At 40.5% G+C, this 21866-nt stretch overlaps 1 protein-coding gene across 1 annotated transcript in view; it reads left to right on the top strand.

Annotated features, from left to right (window-relative positions):
* The window catches only part of ATP8B3 (ATPase phospholipid transporting 8B3), a 308036-nt gene that overhangs the window by 165878 nt on the left and 120292 nt on the right, over window positions 1-21866 (top strand). The window contains exons 17-21 of the mRNA XM_088474277.1: window positions 6471-6635; window positions 7692-7803; window positions 9580-9655; window positions 14990-15131; window positions 21215-21491. Coding sequence (XP_088330403.1) covers window positions 6471-6635; window positions 7692-7803; window positions 9580-9655; window positions 14990-15131; window positions 21215-21491 — 772 coding nt within the window. The remainder of the gene's footprint in view (window positions 1-6470; window positions 6636-7691; window positions 7804-9579; window positions 9656-14989; window positions 15132-21214; window positions 21492-21866) is intronic.

The raw sequence follows: 21866 nt of genomic DNA, 5'->3' as shown, positions 1-21866 counted from the left end.
AGAAAAAGAGATGGAGATGGTCCATTTTAAAGTCAGCTGTAAGGAGCAAGTACAAACTCTCCACTCCAATTTAGCTGCAGCTAGAGCAGTTTCAGAATATCTGACGGAAAGAAATGTATTCCTGGAGGAAAGGCTGCATAAAGCCGCAGAGCAAAGTGAATCTTTGGGGAGAGAGAGCTTAACCTTGCTCATAACAGGGCTTGGAAGTTGCAAAAACAGAGTGAGAACCTTGAGAAGTGTCTGCTAAGTACACGGGACCAGTTGCAATAATTCCAAGTGGATGAGATTCCTTGAAGTTGCTTTCAGCTTACAGTAATAGCTGAGGGTATGAAGTCCTCCCAAAGGGGCACAGGTCCTGGTTGCAAAACCGTGTATGAAGTTGGCGATAAAGAACTAACGTATATGGTTGGTGTTCGCATAACCCATGAGGCAAAGGTACAAGATGTGCAGAAATCTACAGATATGATGGCTTCCAAAGTTGTGACTCTGATGTCACTATATGACCACAGTGATGTGAATGTGCCCAAGTCATGCATTTTTGCAGTGGAAACAGAACCTTACAGGCAGTTAATGGTAACAGTCTTGTGAAGAGTAATTTTCATGTATATGAAGTGGCAGAAAGCCATCAGAGCCATGAGATCAAGTCTGTGGATCAATGGAGTAAACACTCAAGTAACTTACTGTATGTGGACACGAGAGTCCGGAGTATGAGGGTGACAGTGCCAGTACATGGTTTATTGACATAAAGCCAAGGTCTAGATTTTGTGATGCTGGTGACTCTCAGGATACTGTTAGCTCCTCTTCTTCCAAAGGGCCATCACTGAAGTATGTCAGTAGCCAATACAGGACTTCAAGGCTGCAGGTTAAAGATGGGTCAAGTAGAAGATGGCCAAAAGATGTGCCTTTAGTAGGTTTAAGTGGCAAGAGTAAAGAAGAAGTGTGTTGCTTTGGAAAAAGGTACTTCAAGTTCATAATGCTGTTGCAGTACCCAAAGGTGAGCCTCAAGTACTGCATAAAGAAAGCAAGTACCACCATTGGTACCATAAAGTGAGGAAAAAAGTAAGGAGAAAAATTACCTCCGGAACATGGAGGATGCAACCCCCAGAAATTACCACAGTCTGGATGATCGTGGATGCAGTGGATTTCCCTCATAAGGAGTGTGAAGAGGATATGAAGGGGATATGTGGGTGGCGCTGCTGAGCAGCAGATTCTGTGTGGGGCAGGACAGATCCACCCATACAGAGTAGAAAAGCATTGTGGGAAGATGGATAATGGCTGCCATATGACCAGAGCCCAGGGGAGGCTTCTGGTGGACACAGCCAGACAGTCTAGGTGGGGCTGCAGTGTGAGTGAAGCAGACCAGGTGGTCAGGATCATACCTGCAAGGAGGCAGGCAGATCCATATACCTCTGACACTGTCCTTGTGAGAGGCGGCAGCCAACAAGCTGAGAAAGCTATACCAGCCCAGGAGGCCAGTGTCCAGTCCTGCATGTAGCAGGTAGGACCACAAATCTCAGAGACTTTCATGCAGATTAGCTGCTACTATAGAGAGGGCTCAAGAAGTGAGCTAGTGCCCTAAGAAAGGGCTAGGTTGTTTATTATATTATTTTTGTTTCCTGATGTCCATGCTGAAGTGAAAGCACCATTTTTCATTTGTTTTATTGGAATGCAATGTGTGGACTCTAATTCTGCATCTAATCACTGCACCACTAAAACCAATCTGCCAAGCTAATAACCCCAAGTTGTCACAATATATATTGATACTTATTGGTCCTTGGAGATCACAGGCCTGGCTTAGATGTTGTTCAGCTTGCAATCTTAGCACATGTGTCCCCAGAGCCTTTGTTCTTCACATATAAGAGTCTGGCTGTAACTTGACCCAGGAAACGGGGGGGGGGGGAACAATCTCTATTCTTTGATCAAGTGTGTGCGTGTGAGAACTGGTGTTTACTGGTTCTGCAGTTAGCAGAGCACACAAAGGAGGGGGGAGAGATAGAAGGGTGAAGTTTCAAGACAGGAGACATCTTTGGGGAATTTTCCTATAACAATGTCCATACATTTTGTTTTTGTTCACCCTTAACATGACAGATCAAGATGAAACAACGCGCAGATTATTTCTTGAAGTTTCCAATACAAAATGATGCAGTTATCATGAAAATCAGTTCAGTAGTTTTTGTGCCAACTTGGAACAAACAGAAACACAAGGTTCTAATACACTGGTTAACAAAATGTTTCTGAATATAGGTGAATATTATAGTATTTTCTGTGCTGAATTCAAACATCATACTAGAATGTCTCTATCATGTAAGGATTTTAAGTGACACCTAATCAAAGTTTACAATATTCCAGTTTGTTAACAATACATACATAGTAAATGTAGAAGTATAGAATATTCTGCTGTATTTGCCTCAGTAGCATCTCTTTTAAGGGTCCAACAATAGCAGCAAGCATACGTGTACTCCATTTGTCCTGATACCGCTTTTCCATTACGGAAATATCCTGGTGGAACCATTTGCCATGTTCATCCCAGACCTCTTCAAGATTTGCTGTATTTTCAAAAACATGTCACATCTCTTGCAGGATATTAAAAGCAAAATTTACATGCTGAGAAACATTTGACCAACCTGTGAGGAGTCTGACACAAGTGATACAACAAAAATGAGGGCCCCACTTTTATCTTGGTCTTGAACTTTGCATCCAAAGTAAAGCTCATAACACTTCTTCCCATGAGTGCAGTAAAACAAGGTTTCTGAAATTGTTCCTGCAGCCCCAGGCAAAATCTGGCATTGATCAAAACAAGTAATCATGACATATAATTAGATCAGACTCTATTTCCGTCATAGCAGGCAGACACACTAGAATCCAGTTGACCTCAGGATTTGTGCAAATTATACCAGATATATGCAAAAAAAGAGGTGCAAATTGTCAGGAAAAACAATCCTATTTCACATTCATACATATAAAAACTCAAAATAGTTTACAATACATTCTATTAATAAAAACGCTGTTTGCAATAATAATATCAGCCATTGGTAAATGAGCATAAATTCATATTGGGCCTGAGTTAAAAGGAAATAGGGCATATGCTGCATTATACAAAGAATGTAGCAGCACTGTGAAACACAGTGGCCCTCATTCAGAGCCGTACGCTATTTGTGGTCGCTCGTTTAAAAACAAGGGGTGGCTATTCAAATGATCCGTACGCACATTGCAGTCTGTTCACACCTCTAAGTCTGAACGAGCGAGCAAAACATACGCTCGTTTATTTGTTAAAAACGCCCCCTGGCCGCTCGCATCCTACGTCATGTCCGCTATTTATTAGATTAATCGAGTACATCGACCAGCGTATGAACTGCTCGCTATTCTTGTGGTTGGTGTTTGCTACCACAAATTTGCGAGCAGTTCTGGCTATAAAATAACCCAGTGACGTGGTCACTGACGCTGCTGTTTTAAATATGCACACCCATAAAACGCCCGTTTTGACCTTTAAGCACGCCTGCGTTCGGATCTCCACTCCCCATTTTCAAGCACCTTCCCCTGTTACCACCCACATACGCCTCATTCTGTCACTCAAAATAGCAGGCACTCGCTATATTGCGTACCAACGATTTTCGGCCGCACTGACTGGTTCGCGCATGCGTACTAAAAACCGTACGCATGCGCAGATGTGCAAACATCGCTCGGAACGAGCGTACTGCCGCTAACGAGCGGCTCTGAATGAGGGCCAGTATCTGATAAAAACTCACCATATCTGATAATCCAATAATTTAAACGTGAAAGTAAAAAAAGGGATATGGGTTTAAAACATTTGTTTGCATTTATTTTTACATTTAATAAAGTAGTAAAAGCTCATGAATGAAAGAAGCATCAAAGATGAATCACACACATATAAAATTGTAAAAAATAAATAAAAATAAAAGATAAAATCTCTGTATAGTATCTGTAAATATAAACCACGGCACATGATCAAGTAATGTGACAAGTAATAGCTCTGTGTCATCCAATGTTACAATCAATAATGCTGAAATAGTAACTCTGTGTCATTAGATGTTACAGTGACTGATAATGAAACAATGTTCCTTAAATCACCGCAATATTGTAGGTTCAGCTGATTCCTGATAAAATATGTTGTTGATTTGTTTTCTAAAAGAGCTTCCAAGCTCCACATATTCCTTTCAAATGTACTTTTTCTCCAAACTGTGTATAAAGTTCTCACATAGAGAAGAAGCCCTTTGAAAGTTTCAAAATAAACATGGTGCCCCCCGACAGCTATTCAAATATTATTTAACAATGGCCAGTCACCGAGTTGTGAAAGCCTACAGCCGTGTCAAGCTATGGGTTAGTTGGTCTCAATATGCAGCTGCAGAGGTAAGCAACACTTAATGCCTGGCGGAATTCATATAAACCTCCCTGTTGATCCGGCAAACTACCCCACACTCTCAGCAGGGGTAGAAGTTCAGAAAACAGGGACAAGAGTCAATATATAGTTACACAAAAACTCACCATATGTTAGGAATTTGGTCACTGAGTAAAGTATATTCCACTTACACTCGCCGCGTCATATATATATATATATAATAATTATATAATTCCAATATAGTCATTGGTCAGGTAAACTCTAATGCAGGGCCAGCTCGAGGCATGTTCGACCAGTGCGGTCAAACAGGGGCGCCACCCCATAGAGGGCGCACCCCTTCCAACCATACCAACTTCAGCGGGACAGTCCCGTTTTTCAGGAACTGCCTCGCTATTCCACCCGCAGGCCACAGTGTCCCACCGGTGGTCGGGAGGTTGGACACCTCCACCGCCACGACGGTGCCAGCCCCGGAGAAGAGGATTGGATGCCATGCGCATGCACTTGGCATCCATTCAGTGCAGGGAGAGAGCTGGGGGCAGCCCAGCTACTGACGGAGTGCTGGGATCACCCCGAGCCTGATGTTAAATGGGAGGCATGCCATATGGGCACGACCCCAAATAGCCCAACCATGCCCCTTTTTGGACACACGGCTTTATCACATGCAAGGTTAAGGGGCGTCAGAGTTCCTCCCTACGCAGGGCGCGGCTCCTGCTGTAACAGCTCTAACAGGTCAATTATCTGGAAGAATTAAAAGGCAATTAAAGAGTGTGGTGCCTGACATTACTTGTACATGCCATGAACAATATTTTAAGTATATGTCCTACAAACTTAAGTATTTCCACCACACTATATCCAGCATCACATCCTACACAAAGTTAGCATTAATTACACCCTTACAACCAAACTATATCATGATTAAAATTTTACAACTTACAAAGACATCTCTTAACAATGGGTGGATTTGGAATTTAAAGGGACTGGGAAAAATTATGAATGTGACTTTAAGTAGGTGGGGCCAAACCAACTATTGGTGGGCCAAAACAAAAGTTATAGGTTATTGTTTTTCTCTAGTAATGTAAGAGAAAAAATAAATTAAATTTCCTCTGCCTACCTGTTAGATCAACCTAATAAAATACAATACAGAAAGCATACTTCTGACCTATACAAAAGTACAAAAAGCACCCTAGTAACTGATACACAATACAGGAAGCATCCTAACACCACTATTACAAAACAGAGGGCATTCTAGGTACTGCATACAATAAACAGATCATGGTAAAGGAAGCCATACAATACAGAGAGCATCATAGTGACTGCAATTCAGTACAAAAACAGTCTAGTGTAAAATACAGACTGCATTCTAGTGCAAAGAGCAACCAAATGAAAGCCATGCAAAGTGGTGAGCATCCAAGTGACCGCCAAAGAATACAAAGAGCATTCCAGTGAATGTCACATAATATATTGGTCATAGCAGTGGCCACAATACAATACAGAGAGCAAATTATCACCATACCATAAAGAGTGCATACAGCTGCCCAGCATACAATACAGAGAGCATCTCCATGATCGCCACATGATAAAGAAAACATTCCAGTATTCCAGTGAATGTCACTGAATACAGAGATCATCATAGAGATGCATCCTAATTACACATACACACAGTTCCAGCAGATGGGATAGTGTCTGGGAAGTTGCCATTAAAGCAAATCCTAATTAAAAAACTTAATATAAAAAAGATACCTCATTTCAAATGCTTTCCTGTGCATCAACATTGACAGCAAAGGTTTCTCATGCCTTGCACCACTGTGTTAGCTCATGATCGCTGGGTGCATAGGCCACATTCAGTGGCCTATGCAAAGTTATGCATATGTGAAGATACGCCTGTTTAGATTGCTTGCACCAACAATAGGGATGATGCAAGTATAAACTAATGATGCTGTTTGATATTTGTATGAACTATAGTGCTAGTCTTTTGGTAATAGAAGTTGGTAAGAAATGCTAATTTAGTAATATTGTACTAGATTAAAATGTATATAATATTGTCTCTAATATTGAATTCACATGATAATTTTATATACTGCTATACTTCTACTAATCTGTTGTGAACTTCTAGATGTTTGCACAGGAGACTCTCAGAACTTTATGTGTGGCTTTTAAAGAAGTGGATCCTTCTGTGTACGCAGAGTGGAGTAAAAGACACCACCAAGCCAGTGTTACTTTGCAGAATCGGACACAGTGTCTGGAATTGGTTTATGATGAAATGGAGAGTAACTTAAAGGTGAAATACTTTTTTCCTTTTATAATTTAAGTGTATCAATTATACTTAACTTTACAAAAACAAAGTTTATTGCCTATAAATGGGAACTACATAATTTGCTAGTTTCAATCAAGAGCCCATTTAAAACTTCTAGAAATAATCCATCTGAAGTATCTGCATGTATCTATATAACTAATACAGTATTTATTGATCAATATTTTATGTGACAAAATAGCTCAATATTACAATGGACATAACTAATAAAAGTTCATATAATCGAATAAAGTATTTTACATACAGGGACACAAATGACTTACATTTTTAAATGAAGCTTCCTAATTAAAAGATGAACATGAACGAACAGACAATTTATATGGTGATCAGAGAAAACCGCATGGAAAATGTACATGCACCATTTACTGACATTTTTCTCAGGAATTCACCTATTTATTAAGCTAAATATTGTGATCAAGCATCTGAAAATGGAATCTCCTGATGCAAAAATAAAATGGGATTGGAGTTGTTCCAGCTGACTGTAGCCTAGGAAGCTAAATGTGTCTAGCTATGCACCAACATGCAAAAGGAAATGGACTGAGAATATATAATTAAGCTTTACTTATTGGAGTATTTGGGTGAGATTTCCTTGTTTAGCTGTGGCTTCAGAGCACTGTCCTCAGATATGATGGAAACCAGGCATCTTGGTGCCATATCTTTTTGCAGCAACCATAGAAAAAGCTTTCCTTTGTGCATGTCTATCAATAGAGAACAAATTGAAACACACAAATGAGGCACAAGCTACTGGCAATGTGCAGTAGTAAGCACATAACAGGAACAAACAAATGTGCTCAATTCACATTCATGGACCTTCCAAGAAATAGAGAGACCACTATAAAAGTATGTGTCAATTATAATTTTGTTAATGTCTGAAATAATCTGATGATTTTTTGATTTTTCTGGTTATGGCATTTGGCAAAAAGTATATATAGTGGTGATCAAATATGCTGAACTAATTCAGTATGTATTAATGGTGTAAGTTTTCAACTACTTCATTTCTTCATCCTCTGGTTTGATCCGTAGTTACTTGGGGCAACTGCAATTGAAGATAAATTGCAAGATGGTGTTCCAGAAACAATACAGTTATTGAAAAATGCTAATATGAAAGTATGGATGTTGACTGGAGACAAACAAGGTAGGCTTTTAGTTTTACAGTAAATTGTATTGAAGTTTTTCCCTGTTGCCTTTCAAATTAATTGACAATCAAAGATGCTAGCAGTGGCAGCACTATCGAATAAGACAGACTCGGAAACGCTCCTGACCTTATATACAACCATCACCATGTGGAGTGGTGTCTCCCTCTATCACAACATTGAGACATGCCACCGGCACACCTGTTGTGATGGGAGATACCTCTTCATGCGGTGATGGTTGTAGCTTTGGGTTTGTTAATATATATCAGCAGTCATAATGTTGACACTTATCTTGTCTGCATGAGAATGTTGACATGGTGATAATGTCAACATTCAAAATATTGACACTGTCATCATGTAGACAGTGATGAATTGTCGACATGTTAGAATGTCAACATATCGTTCCAAGGCAGCCAGCAGTGACTTATCCTCTACCTATGGCTGAAGTGGCTCCAGTGGTGTCTTTTGGGTCCCGATAATCATGTGACCATCACTTCTGGTTCAGACCTCCGATGCTGCAGTATTTTGGTGAGTATTTGTCTCCTATCCCTAATCCCTAACTCACCCTCTAGTGCCTAACCCTAACCCCACCTACCCTGCAGCCTAACACTAACCTCCCCCTACTGCTTAAACCTAACCCTCCTTCTTGTGCCTAACCCTAACCCCACCTCCCCTGCTGCCAAATACTAACCTCCCCCTATTGCCTAAACCTAACCCTCCATCTGGTGCCTAACCCTAGCCCCGTCCACACACAGCCTAACACTAACCTCCCCCTATTGCCTAAACCTAACCCTCCATCTAGTGCCTAACCCTAACTCCACCTCCCCCGCAGCCTAGAACTAACCTCCCCCTATTGCCTAAATCTAACCCTCCATTTAGTGCCTAACCCTAACGCCACATCCCCTGCAGCCTATCCTTACCATCATCCTAGTGCAGAACCCTATCCCTCCAACCTGCAGCCTAAACCTAATGTTGACATTCTGACAAAACTGAAATTTTACATGTCAACATTCTCAGAATGTCTATGACAATTTGACAATGTTGACATAATAGCTGTCAACATTATGAATGTTGAATCTACCTTTTGCCGACCCCCCCCGGCCACACACATTTTACATAATCTTAGACAAAGTATGGTAATTTACTTCTAACAGTTAGTTTTCCAGTTTTTAAAAATGAATTAACGGCGCTAACCAGGGGTTGCTGCATACAAGACATACCTGCCTACATTTCTGATTTAAAATAAAATAATGCCACACAACTAATTTACTCAAGATAATCCCATGTTTTCTGGGTTAAGTCCCTTTACAATAGGACATGCCCTCTTGGTGACTGAACACTGGGACTGTCCTCGCATAGCTGGATACATACATGATTTAGCAGTGTGTATTTAGGAAGTGTGTGTCACTGCACACAGAGACCTGTGCATGGATTTGTTTTATCGGACTTAGGGGTATATTTACTAAAGTGCAGGTTTTTAGAAATGGAGTTGTTGCCCATAGCAACCAATTAGATTCTACTTAACAGTTATCTAGCCCCTTCTAAAAGATAATAGCTAGAATCTGATTGCTTGCTATGGGCAACATCTCCATTTCTAAAAACCGGCACTTTAGTAAATATATCCCTTACAGTAACATAGGATACATAGCATTTCAATACCTTTCCGTCTAAGAACTATAACTATGAATTAATTAAAATAATACAGTACTCCAAACACTAATTATTTCCATTATTAAATTTCTAATATAATTTCTAAACTCACTCTATATTGCATTTAGAAACTGCAGTCAACATTGGTTTCTCGTGTCAGTTACTGTCAGATGACATGGATATTTTGGATGAAAAACAGATCTGGTAAGTTTAAGCTTTAGATATAATTTTTATTATTACTTAAAGTACATTTTGTTTATACTGCTTTCTTCTTGCAGTCTTCAGTTGTTGCTTGTCGATTAGTTTAATACATAAAAGAGGATAGAAATGTAGTATATATTGACTTTTTTCGGGCTGCACCCACTCTGTGGAATGCCCTACCATGCACACTAAGACTTTCCTCTAGGCTCCAAACCTTCAAGCGTTCCCTGAAAACTTTCCTCTTCAGGCAAGCTTATCCGATTCCAGAACTGCCCACATAACCTTCATAGCTTCCATATCAAATTACATCCCATTTCATAGTCCTCACATAGCCTCACACATTGTCTTTCTTTCACATCCTCCTGACATTTGGCTGACATTTCTGTGTGACTGCATCATGCAGCCCACCAAGTAGCTCTGCATTCTGGCTGGACCAAAATGCAATATATAGCACCTATCCTTGTGTATCAATGCCTATTTCCCTATAGATTGTAAACTTGCAAGCAGAGACATTTTACATTAATATTTGTATGTTTTGTTCTTTTAATGTTTACAAATGTAAAGTGCAATGGAATATGTTGCGCTACATAAGAAACTGTAAATAAATAAATCAATAAATATTGATTAGCAGGCAGCAGGGGAGAAATTTGAAACATGTATTACCCTAATAAATAGATATAAGGGTTTGTTTATTAAACATCAAAAAGACCTAACGCTAACTAATTAATTTAACATACTGCAATGATTCTAGACTGTGGGAAAAAAATGGATCATCTGAAAGTAGCCAATGACACATGGGGAGGACATAAAACATCAACTACAGTACCACTATAATTTTGTGGACAGTTTATTGTAGTTCGTTCATGACTTGGGAATTACATGCAAGAAACAGGTGAATAGGAATATCAAAAAGAAAAACATTTCCAGCGACCAATTATTTTATATTTTGAGATTATCCCACAAAATCAAGCACAGTTAGAACCTACAGTATGTCATTATTTCCTGGAGAAACACTAGACTGATAGTCTAAAGGGAAAACTCATAGGGTTCTATCCAATTGGGTGCGAAGGCGGTGAGTTGCCGTTGCAATGGCATAGAAACATCAGCAACGGCATTTCAATTCACCCACTCGCGACCCTATCTTACACAGGACTAGCACATATTTGCGTCTGGCAGTATCATAAGTGCAGCATACAGCTGCACTTACTCACGCCACGAGGAACACACACCTAATTGAATGGAGCCCATAGGCTTCATGTTACCATTCCAAAGTGAGCAAACAGAAACGGGAACTATTATAAAACTGAAAAACTACTTTATAGATGCATCATAGCAATAGAAAACCATTTTGAATTATTTAATATTCACAAGAACAAAAACCTGAATAAGACTTGCAGGCTCGATCAAATTTCACTGGTGTGAAGGACATGAATATGTTTGCGATACACTTGCCTAGCCACCCCAGTTTGAATTGCGTGTTTGCTAACTCATGTTAAGTATTTGAAGTTCACCATTCACATTTACAGCTCATATTAAGTTTTGTACAGATAGATATAGGAAAAATCCACTGATACAGCAACATATATTAAGATGATATATTGAGAAAAAAGAGCTTTTCTAAGTAGAGCTTACAATGTAAAATACTGTCTTGTTCATACAAACTGCTACCAGGCCATGTTCTTGCAGATTCCCTAGCTAATCCACATTACTTATAGTTCTGTTCTTATTTTTATTCTATATTATAACTAACTAACGGTTTTGCACGGGTTGAAGAATAAATCTTGAAGTCCATCTGCAGCCTTTTTACATTGTCCCTATAACCCCAATTCATTGATCCTGAAAAGGACTCCACTGTTTTCTAACATGGTTTTAGCCCTGAAAAGGACCTATCTCTCCATTTATATACAGTATTTAGGTACTGTTGCTTCAACACTGAGGTATAAAGAATGTGTTAGAAACTGTTTGTAGTCTGGTCAGAAATAGTGCCAGTCTTGAGGGTGGATCTTGCACGGACTAATTGTGGCCACGAGGCTTACGGAGGTGGTACAGGTTTTTGGGCTTTGGGAGGCAGCCTTGGGGGCTGGCGAGCTTTGGCTTGTTGTGGCCAGAGGCGTGGAGGTGAGATGCAGACCTCAGAACCTGATGATTGAGGCCTGAGTTTGAAATAAAGCTTGCAGCTTTCCTTAAAATTCATAAAGTTTATGCGATTCCCCGAAAAGCAGTCAGGCAGATTTAATTTGGGCTCAAGAATCGTGATACTACAGGATCCAATCCATGTCTGCTCAACTTGAATGGAAAGTTCTTGGACCTTCTGGGTTAGCGCCTGAATCTGGATTGCCAGAATTTGTGCTGGATTCTGATCAGTTTCCATGGCTAACCTCAATTTTTTTGGGCCGATGATAATGTTAGAAACTGATTGTAGTCTGGACAGAAATAGTGCCAGTCTTGAGGGTGGATCTTGCACGGACTAATTGTGGCCACAAGGCTTATGGAGGTGGTACAGGTTTTTTGGGCTTTGGGAGGCAGCCTTGGGGGCTGGCGAGCTTTGGCTTGTTGTGGCCAGAGGTGTGGAGGTGAGATGCAGGCTGTGGGCTGTAGGAGCAGCCTTGAGGGCTGGTTGTGGCCTTTATAGTCGTGGCCAAGGTACTGGTGATGTGAAGCAGCCTTTGGGCTGTTGGAGCAGCCTTGAGGGCTGGTTGTGGCTTTTATAGTCGTGGCCAAGGGAATGGTGATGTGAAGCAGCCTTTGGGCTGTTGGAGCTGATTGTGGCCTTTATAGTCATGGCCAAGGGACTAATGGTATGTAGTAGCCTTTGGGCTGTGGCAGTATCCTTGAGGGCTGATTGTGACCTGGGGCCCTAGGACTGGTGCAGCCTTCAGGCTGATGAGACTCAGGTGAGGTATGCAACAAGTACGTGGAGCTGCTACCAGTGCCGCCGAGATGACACTGGCGAGGGGGTGCTAAGTAGCACACCTGGAACTCAGAGATGCTACCAGTGTCGCCGCTGGCATGACACTGGCAGCAGTGTGCTGATTTGCGCACCTGGAACACAGAGTTGCTACCAATGATGCTGAGATGACACTGGCAATGGTGTACTTGATTGCGCACCTGGAACACAGAGCAGCTACCAGCGCCACCAGGATGACACTGGCGATGGTGTGCTAGATAGTGCACCTGGAACGCAGAGTAGCTATCAGTGTTGCTGGGATGGTTCTGGCACCGGATGGTGGCAGACGCTTCTGGGGTAGGAAGGGCTCAGTGCTGCCCGGATGGTACAAGCAGCACGCGTGGATGAGGTGTAAGTGTAGCCGTCTGGATAGAATAAACGGCACACATGAAACACAGCTAGAAAGACTCAGGAGCTCGACTGACACGCAGGAGACTGGGAACTGGAAGTACGAATAAACGCAAGTATCCATAATGACAGATTATTGAGCACCTGGGCTGTGTTCAGACAGGAGAATCAATCAGTGTGCACCTGATGCTGCACACACAGACAGCCAGTAATTAATGCCATGCCTCAGGCTGGAAACTGCAGATCCTAACAGAATGTTGTTGCAATACCTGAGGAGGCAACTGCAATTGCAAACTGCTTTTGGCTACGAACTTTGGCCAAGATTAGATTTAGGTAAAATTAGGCACTATTAAGTGTCACAGCCATACATTACTTTATTAATTCATTCCCTAGTTTGTTACCATGTTTATATTATTACTGTATATCAGTTTTCCATGGCTGACATGTGTTTCAGTTTATCTTTATCAGTATGAGCATACTACACAAGCAGTGAAAATGGGTAGTCATAATCACCATGACCATAACAATAAATTGCTCATTATTCATGGTAAAAAAAAAAATATTTTCCTAATTTGTTTTTGAATAATCATTTAGTGCATGAAATAATGGTGGCAGATTCCACATAGCTGGGAGTCAGAGTATTTTTTTTCTTCATTTGGTTACTTCACTGTTCATTAGAAACAACCAGGGCCGCCATCAGGGGGGGTCTGCCGGGCCTGGAGTCCCGGGCCCGGACAGAGTGGGGGCCCGGTGACAGCAGGGCAGATAATATGAATCAGGCTTCGGCAGCCTGGGAGAGACAGCGCAGCGCTGCCGGCGGTATTTGAAACATGTCACAATCCGCGAGCATTACAGCTCGAGGACCGGCGGCCAATCAGGAGTGGCCTCAATGGCTGCTCCTGATTGGCTGCTGGTACGCGAGCTGTGATTTGCTCGCGGCCAATGCCATATTTGAAATACCGCCGGCAGCGCTGCGCTGCCTCTCCCAGGCTGCCGTATATCTGCACCGCTGTCTCCCGGGACTGGGCCCGCTGACGCTGAAGCAAGGTAGGACTCAGAGTCCCTGCCGTATGCCCCTCCACCTAGTGCAGCTAGCCTTCTCTACCCAAACCCCCTACTCCAGCCAGCCTTCGCCTGCCCTGTGCTCCCCTTGTCCAGACAGCCTTCTCTGCCTTGTGCCCCCCCCAGTCCAGCCAGCCTTCCCTGCCCTGTGCTCACCCTAAACCAGCCATCGTTCCCTGCCCTGTGCCCTCTAATCCAGCCAGTCTTTTTTGCCTTGTCCTGTCCTGTGCCTCCCCCCTAGTACACCTAGCCTTCCCTGCCTTGCCCCCCTCTAGTCCAGCCATCTTTCCCTGCCCTGTGCCCACCAATTAAGGTCCAGCCTTCCCTGCTCTGTGCACCCCCAGTTCAGCCTTTTCTGTGCCTTCCCAGTCCAGGCTTCCCAGCCGTGTGTCCCCATGTCCATCCTTCCTTCCCGACCCCAAACTTTGAGAATTTTTAAATTGGTTTAATCACCAATTGACGTCCCACCCCCCAGTGTAACTCCACCCACATTATACACAGCTCCGCCCACCTCTGCACCATCCCCCAGGGGGGCCCTGCCTATTTTGTCAGTACCGGGCCCCACGATTTCTGATGGCAGCCCTGGAAACAACATTTCATGGAAGTCAACTCAGGGTTCCATGAACTGTAAGCAAACACATCCTAATAATTTACAATTAAATTCAGTTTGAGTGTTTTTTCTCATCCCTATGTAATAAATGTTCTGCACAAAGAAGCCATAAGTTTCTGTCTAACTAGAAGCTGGTAATGTAAGTTATAAAACATATCTACAGTATAAAACAGGATTTAGAAGGTTTCCAATGGTGAAATGCAAAGATAGGTTGCCCAAAACCTACAAGACAAATACCTACTTGTGTCTCTGTTTAGAAATGATGCAAGAAATAAACAGTAGCATGAAGTAATGAAGCTCATTGAGTATGTTATGTAAATCCAGTTAAGCATTGACATATTTAACATGTATAGTATGTTTACACAATCAGTGATATCCTAGATGAATATTGGGAGCACAACAACAACCTGTCCGGCAGTGGGCAGGATCTCCTGGATAACCGGATTTTTAGGACACGGAAAGAAAGCCTAGAAAGGAGAAATATGGCGCTTGTAGTCACTGGAGAATTCTTGGTAAGTTACAGTTTTGATTTACAAGATTTCCCTCCTGCTTATTAGAATAGTAGCTTTACCTGTAGTGTAGTTAGACTGACTACATATACTAGAACAAAAAAAATCATTCAAACTTAAGTGGTTATATCAGTCACATGTTCAATCTCATTTATTCAAACACTTTTCCTTTGTGGTTATTCATGATTTTTTTATTAATTAAGAAGACATTCATATATTCCTTCAGCTCATTGAAATGTATCCCCCATCTTTGCTTTCATATACAGACTCTTTCCATGAGGCTCTGCTTCCTGTGCTCCAAGATACCGAGGCACCAAAAAAAACTGACTCATTTGGAACTTGTTAGATGGCATTTTTGCAATGAAGTCTAGTCTTTCACAGAGTCAGGTCTGGACTTACATTTTATGTGTGTTAAAATTAATTTAGATTTAATGGCTCTTGATGATTACATGGGTGCCACACCATGCCAAATGAAGGGCACAGTCTGTCATGGACTCCAGCCATTATCATTCACAGGCTTTGGTTATCAGCTTATGAGTTAGCGGGGTGGTACTGTGGGGATCATGCAGAGTTAATGCAATTTATGCTAAAAATGTAGAAGTTAATTATGTTCATAAAATTATGCAATTTGTGTCACAGCAGAGCCTCAGGTATATTAAGATTTTACATAAAATGTGTCTTTTTAATAAATGATGCAATTTACATAAAATAAGCTAATAACCTAAGATACACCATTGGAAATTGTATGTTATCCCCACATCTCATCAGTAAATTACAGTGCTTATTCTTCATGGCCTGACTTACTGTATAAAGTGCCTACATGAACTGAATAGGACCAACTGGACCCTTGCAGTTAAAAAAATAAATCCACATTGACAGGGAGCCAGGTGCTGCACTATGACATTATTGTGCAACAACCGGCTCCTGTCACTCTGGAGGAGTCAGCAGTGCATGCACAGTCTCTGGGGGCGGCACAGCATCTACACACTCCCAGATTGAGGGGGAGACAGTCTTCCTATGAGACCACGCCCCCCTCTAGCGAGGTTGTGCCCCCTTTTCGGGCGGTACAATTTTTCCGCACCTGGTGTCACTGACTCTGGTGCCACTGCCTCACCCATGAGTGTTGTTTTTTCTTTAGCAGTGTTACAGAACAAGTAACCTCACAGAAAGACTAATGCTACTAAGTGCAGAAGTAAATAACATTTACCAAATTTAACTTACCATCCAAAGCTTTTTCACCGTGCACTTCCACCACCAGTGGATGGTTTCACAACAAGGCTCCAGATTATTTATTTGATTTGTTAGCACTGAAGCTGTGATAACTTGATGGACAAGTGTGAATTTTTAAACTCCAAAGGACTAACAGGCTGTGACTGGAAGACACCATCTATTCAACAAATAAGCGGTATCCATATCCAACAAATGAGCATTATCCATAAAAGGAACATTTATTTTTTACACAAACAATACCTCAGAATACAGAATGAGCTGCTAACCAAACCAGCCAAAAACTGCTGACTTGCTCTCACATCAACATATTATCATAATCGAAAAAAAATACAAAACATATTTTATTTGTAATATAAGTGGTAAAATGAATATGTCAACAGGGAAAACAGTAGCAAAAATCAGGGGTAGGCGGGAGGAACATTCTATTGCTGTTTAAATATTAGAAGGTTTTTTGACCATTCTAAAGCCAGTATTGAAATCACCGTTGTCACAGGACCAGTTATTCAAAACTAGAGATGAGCATTTTGGTTTTGATGAAAACCGAACACACCTGACCTTTGTGTCTTGGCTCAGATTACTTTGGAATTCCGATATGAACTGAGGGCCTGATTCAGCTGTGGGAGTAGAGTGAGAAACCGCACGTAACTGATCATCTCGGTGAAACCATGTTGCACTTCAGTTGGGGCAGATGTAAACTGTGCAGAGAGATTTACATTTGGAAGGAGTGTGTCCAAACTGACATCTAAATAGCAGTGTAAAAATAAAGCTGTGCAGTATTTGTGGGCTACATGCAAAAGCAGCCAGTATTTACCCCACATGCAAAAAAATGTGTGTATTTGCACCACTTGCATTACAACATAGTTTGTCCTGGTTCACAGTTACATGCTCTTTCTCACTCTATTCCCAAAGCTGAATCAAGCCCTGAGTCCCAATTTGAGTCTTCTTGTCAAGTTTGGAACTGAAAACTGGATCTCTTGTATTTTGGATTGCATTTAAGTTCCTTTAAGTACATCTGTATTCAAAATGATCACATATCATCCCCCCAACATCCTAACTTAGTAAACACCACCTTCTACCTACCAATTATTTTGGCTTTAATAATCCCCATTGAAATCTATCCTACAAGACTCCTAGGTAAAGTTGAAAATAAGCACAAAGGAGAATCCAGTCTATAATAACATTTTATCCAAACCCTCTTCACCCTCCTGTTTGTTTTTAAGGTTATCCATCTTTGTTCTTCCTATTATTTAATGTTATATCAATATCAGTTCTCCAATTCCACTCCATCTTATGCTACAATAATTAATTGAAAAAAGTATAAGTGGTTTAATAAAGATAAAAAAAAAATTCTAGGATATAATATTGTAATGAAGTTTTTTCTAAAACACCTTTCTTTGCCCTAATCATCCACTCATGTAATAAAAATATATTCCATTATAATTGGTCAAATAGCTAGTGGATAAATAAGAGGAAAGGTGAGATAGATGATTTAAATGATGTTATTATTACATATGCTTTTGTTTCCTCAGTTGTACAGTTTATTCTCAATGTTATTATTATTATTATTATTATTATTATTATTTAATTTAACTCTTCTATGCTTGAATTATGATAACCTAATGAAATTTTTTAAATTTTTTTTTTAGTCTTCAGGGCTTGTAAAATCCCAAAATTTTTTTTAAAACTAAAGAAGGTAAACACGTCCTCTTGAGTGGACAACATACATCCACAACTTAAAAAATTGCCCTATATTCGTTCAACAGTAATTTAACCATGCAAGTATTTTATTTTTATTTATTTTTATATATATATAAGTCAGAAATCCACTGCACTCGCCACTCCCAGGTTTGGGGTGCAGACCAGCACTCGCTATTCCCAGGAATGGGGTGCAAGTGGCTTGTGACCATATTGCCTAAATAAATAAAATCAGAAAACTCAGCACACACCATGTTTAAACACTCACAATAATGTATACATAAATAATGGGGTTTTGGTTCATGGAATGATCAATGCATTTAAGCCTGCAGCCCACATCATGGGACCCCACTTCTCTGCAGGTCCTACACTATATGTCACACTGATGAAAACCTGGTAGCTGCTATCACATAGTTTAAACTGAAAAAATGTTGCCTGGTTTAAAGCTGCCAGATAATAGCTTTTAAAGGCAAGGCAGTCACCAAACATAGCTTCTATCATACTACCAAAAAGGCAGCTGACACAGGTTATTATAAACGAGTTTGCACATGGAGTGCATGAGAAATCTATGATCCCAAAAGGTTAATTAAAAATTAACCACATAAACAAAGTCAGAAATCCACTGCACTCACCACTCCCAGATTTGGGGTGCAGACCTGCACTCGCTATTCCCAGGAATGGGGTGACGTGGGCTGCAGGCTTAAATGCATTGATCAATCCATGAACCAAAACCCCATTATTTATTTATACATTATTGTGAGTGTTTAAACATGGTGAGTGCTGAGTTTTCTGATTTTATTTATTTAGGCAATGTGGTCACAAGCCACTTGCACCCCATTCCTGGGAATGGTGAGTGCAGATCTGCACCCCTGGTCTGGGAGTGGCGAGTGCAGTGGATTTCTGACTTTGTTTATGTGGTTAATTTTTAATTAACCTTTTGTGATCATAGCTTTCTCATGCACTCCATGTGCAAACTTGTTTATAATAACCTGTGTCAGCTGCCTTTTTGGTAATATGATAGAAGCTATGTTTGGTGACTGTCTTGCCTTCAAAAGCCATTAGCTGGCAGTGAGCTTTAAACCAGGTAACATTTTTTCAGTTTAAACTATGTGATAGCAGCTACCAGGTTTCCATCAGTGTGACGGATAGTGTAGGACCTGCAGAGAAGTGGGGTCCCATGATGTGGGTTGCAGGCTTAAATGCATTGATCAATCCATGAACCAAAACCCCAATATTTATTTATACATTATTGTGAGTGATTAAACATGGTGAGTGCTGAGTTTTCTGATTTTATATAAAATAAATAAAATAAAAAAACAGATGTCTGGTATGGTTCCAATTTGTTCTTATCATTTTGCTTATTTTTCTCTAGAAACAGTATGGATCTTTGTATTGCAGGATGTCCACTAAAGTGGACATATGATTTTACAACAACTGTGAAAAAAATTGTATTTGATCAAAATATATTATGTCTTTAAAATAACTTTCCTTCAATTTATTTTTTTACCTGCTTTGATATCTTTGAGTCAAACGATTTTACAGAAATCCCTGAAGTGCTCAGTGCTGGTGGACTTTTCTCTACCATTTTATTTTAACCTTAATATTTTTGTTGGAATTAAAAGCTGCATACCTTCTAATTTTAATAAAGATCAAAAAAGAGGACGCCATGCACTAGTGAAGTCAAAAGAGAGTTTATATAGGATAGAAAACTATATCAGTTAACATTAAGATTTTTATTTAAAGACTTGTGACAGCTCATCTTTTGTTAAGTACAGGCTGTATAACCCCTGCATTGCCCAGTATAGCCATCATGGCTCATGTGATGTGCATTGCATCATTTTAGCATACTAATCAACTCAGTGTTCATGCTATATAACCTGGCCAGCATGCTAATCACAGCAACCACCAGCACCTTGCTATATGCACTGTGCTATAGGCCCGATTCAGATTTAGGATTAGAGTAGTATAGAGCATGTAACTATGTACCTGGACAAATGAAAGCAATGCAATGAAAGGGGTGCAAATACATTTATTATTTTTTGCATGAAGGGTAAATTCTGGCTGCTGTTACATGTAATAATACAAACAAATAGGGGAGAAGGCGCAAACGTCTAGGAAATAAGTTAGTTCACAAAAATGTTGCATTCTCCTTTGCCGATTTTCCATTCTATAGTCGTTATCCACACTCAATATGGATAGGGCAATGTATATTGCACACCCAGTTGCATTTTGAGCAAGCACTCCAAGTACCTTCCAGGAATAGGAACCTGGAACAAACAAACCTTAAGTACAGACCTTAGCCCAGATGAAAAATAAATCAGTCTAACTGCCTTTTCTTCACTGACGCGTTTCAACACCTTTAGAGTCTTTATCAAAGTGTGTCACACCATGGTAAAGACTCTAAAGGACTGTACTTCAGGAGTGTTTTTTCCAGGTTCCTATTCCCGGGAGGTACTTGGAGCGCTTGCTCAAAATGCAACTGTGTGAGCAATATACACTGATAATGTATATGCCTTTCTAGTTAAGAGAATGCGATTTGTCCTCTAAATTCAGGGCTGTATATAATTCTTCAAGTCAGTGATTGTAACATTATTGTGAAATAACTTATTTCCCAGCAGTTTGTGCATTTACCCTATTATTTGTATTATTGCATTACCTGAGGTGTTTGGTAACCACCTGTTGTGGTTTTGGTTTTGTGCAGCAATCATTGTTTGAAGCACAGGATTTACACTTTCTTTTTTTATATATTGCTGTTGCATGTAGCCCACACATACTGGACAGCTTATGTTTACACTGCAATTTATATGTCAGTTTGGACACACCCCTCCCAAATATAAATCTCTCAGCACTTTTTACATCTGTCTCAGCTGCAGTGTAACATGGTTTTACCAATGTGCACAATTATTTGCTCTTTCTTACTCTATTCCCAACTCCAAATCAGGCTTTATGCTATCAGAAATCTGAACTTATTTTCATCTGTCTGTCTGCTAGAGCCAGGACAAGGAAAGCAATTTTGTTTGGTTTTTCAAAATAGGACTTATCAAACAAGTAGCTAGTCCTTTTTTATTCTCAATCTAAAACTGAATATGAAATGAATGTTTGAATGAATAAACAAACTAGCATTAAATCTGTCTTCATTTTGCCAATATGCTTTTTTACAGGGCCAGATTTTAGGAACAGTTAAATGGAAAAAATCCACGTGTCCAGTTTTTCAGAAGCTGGCTGACAAATGCTGCAGAAGGAAGGTGAATCCGTGTGAAGAGGAGGAGAACCTGAGAGAATATGCATTTGTAGATTTGGCATCTGAATGCCAGGCAGTCATCTGCTGTAGGGTCACTCCAGCAGAAAAATCTATGATCGTACAACTTGTAAAAAAGCACAAGAAGGCCACTACCCTGGCAGTTGGTGATGGGGCAAATGATGTCAACATGATTAAAAGTACGCTTTAATATAAACAACATTTATTAAAATATGACTTAATGCTGACAATAGTTATCCTAATGAGAGAAATGGGGTTCAAAAGAAGATTTAAGATTTTATACATTTCTTTTACAAAACCTAAACAAGTTACTTGAACCCTTGTCACTTATGTAGGGCCAGAACAGGGCTCTAAGCTGCTCTGTGTCGGCCCCACCCCCAAACCCATGATGTCACGCCTGGGACAGATGGTTCTAGGAAGTAGAGCACTGCCTGGAACATCCTAATTATGCCACGGGCAGCTCCAAAGGCTGCAGGATGCTCTGGGTTGTTCTACAGCAGTGCTGTGGATGCAGGAGGGTGAATCTTGGTGTAGTTTCTATGGAAGTGAAACAA

Source organism: Taudactylus pleione, unplaced genomic scaffold, assembly GCF_031769625.1.
Source record: "Taudactylus pleione unplaced genomic scaffold, aTauple2 ptg000152l, whole genome shotgun sequence".
Classification (NCBI taxonomy): domain Eukaryota; kingdom Metazoa; phylum Chordata; class Amphibia; order Anura; family Myobatrachidae; genus Taudactylus; species Taudactylus pleione.
This window is presented reverse-complemented; position numbering and strand designations above follow the sequence as displayed.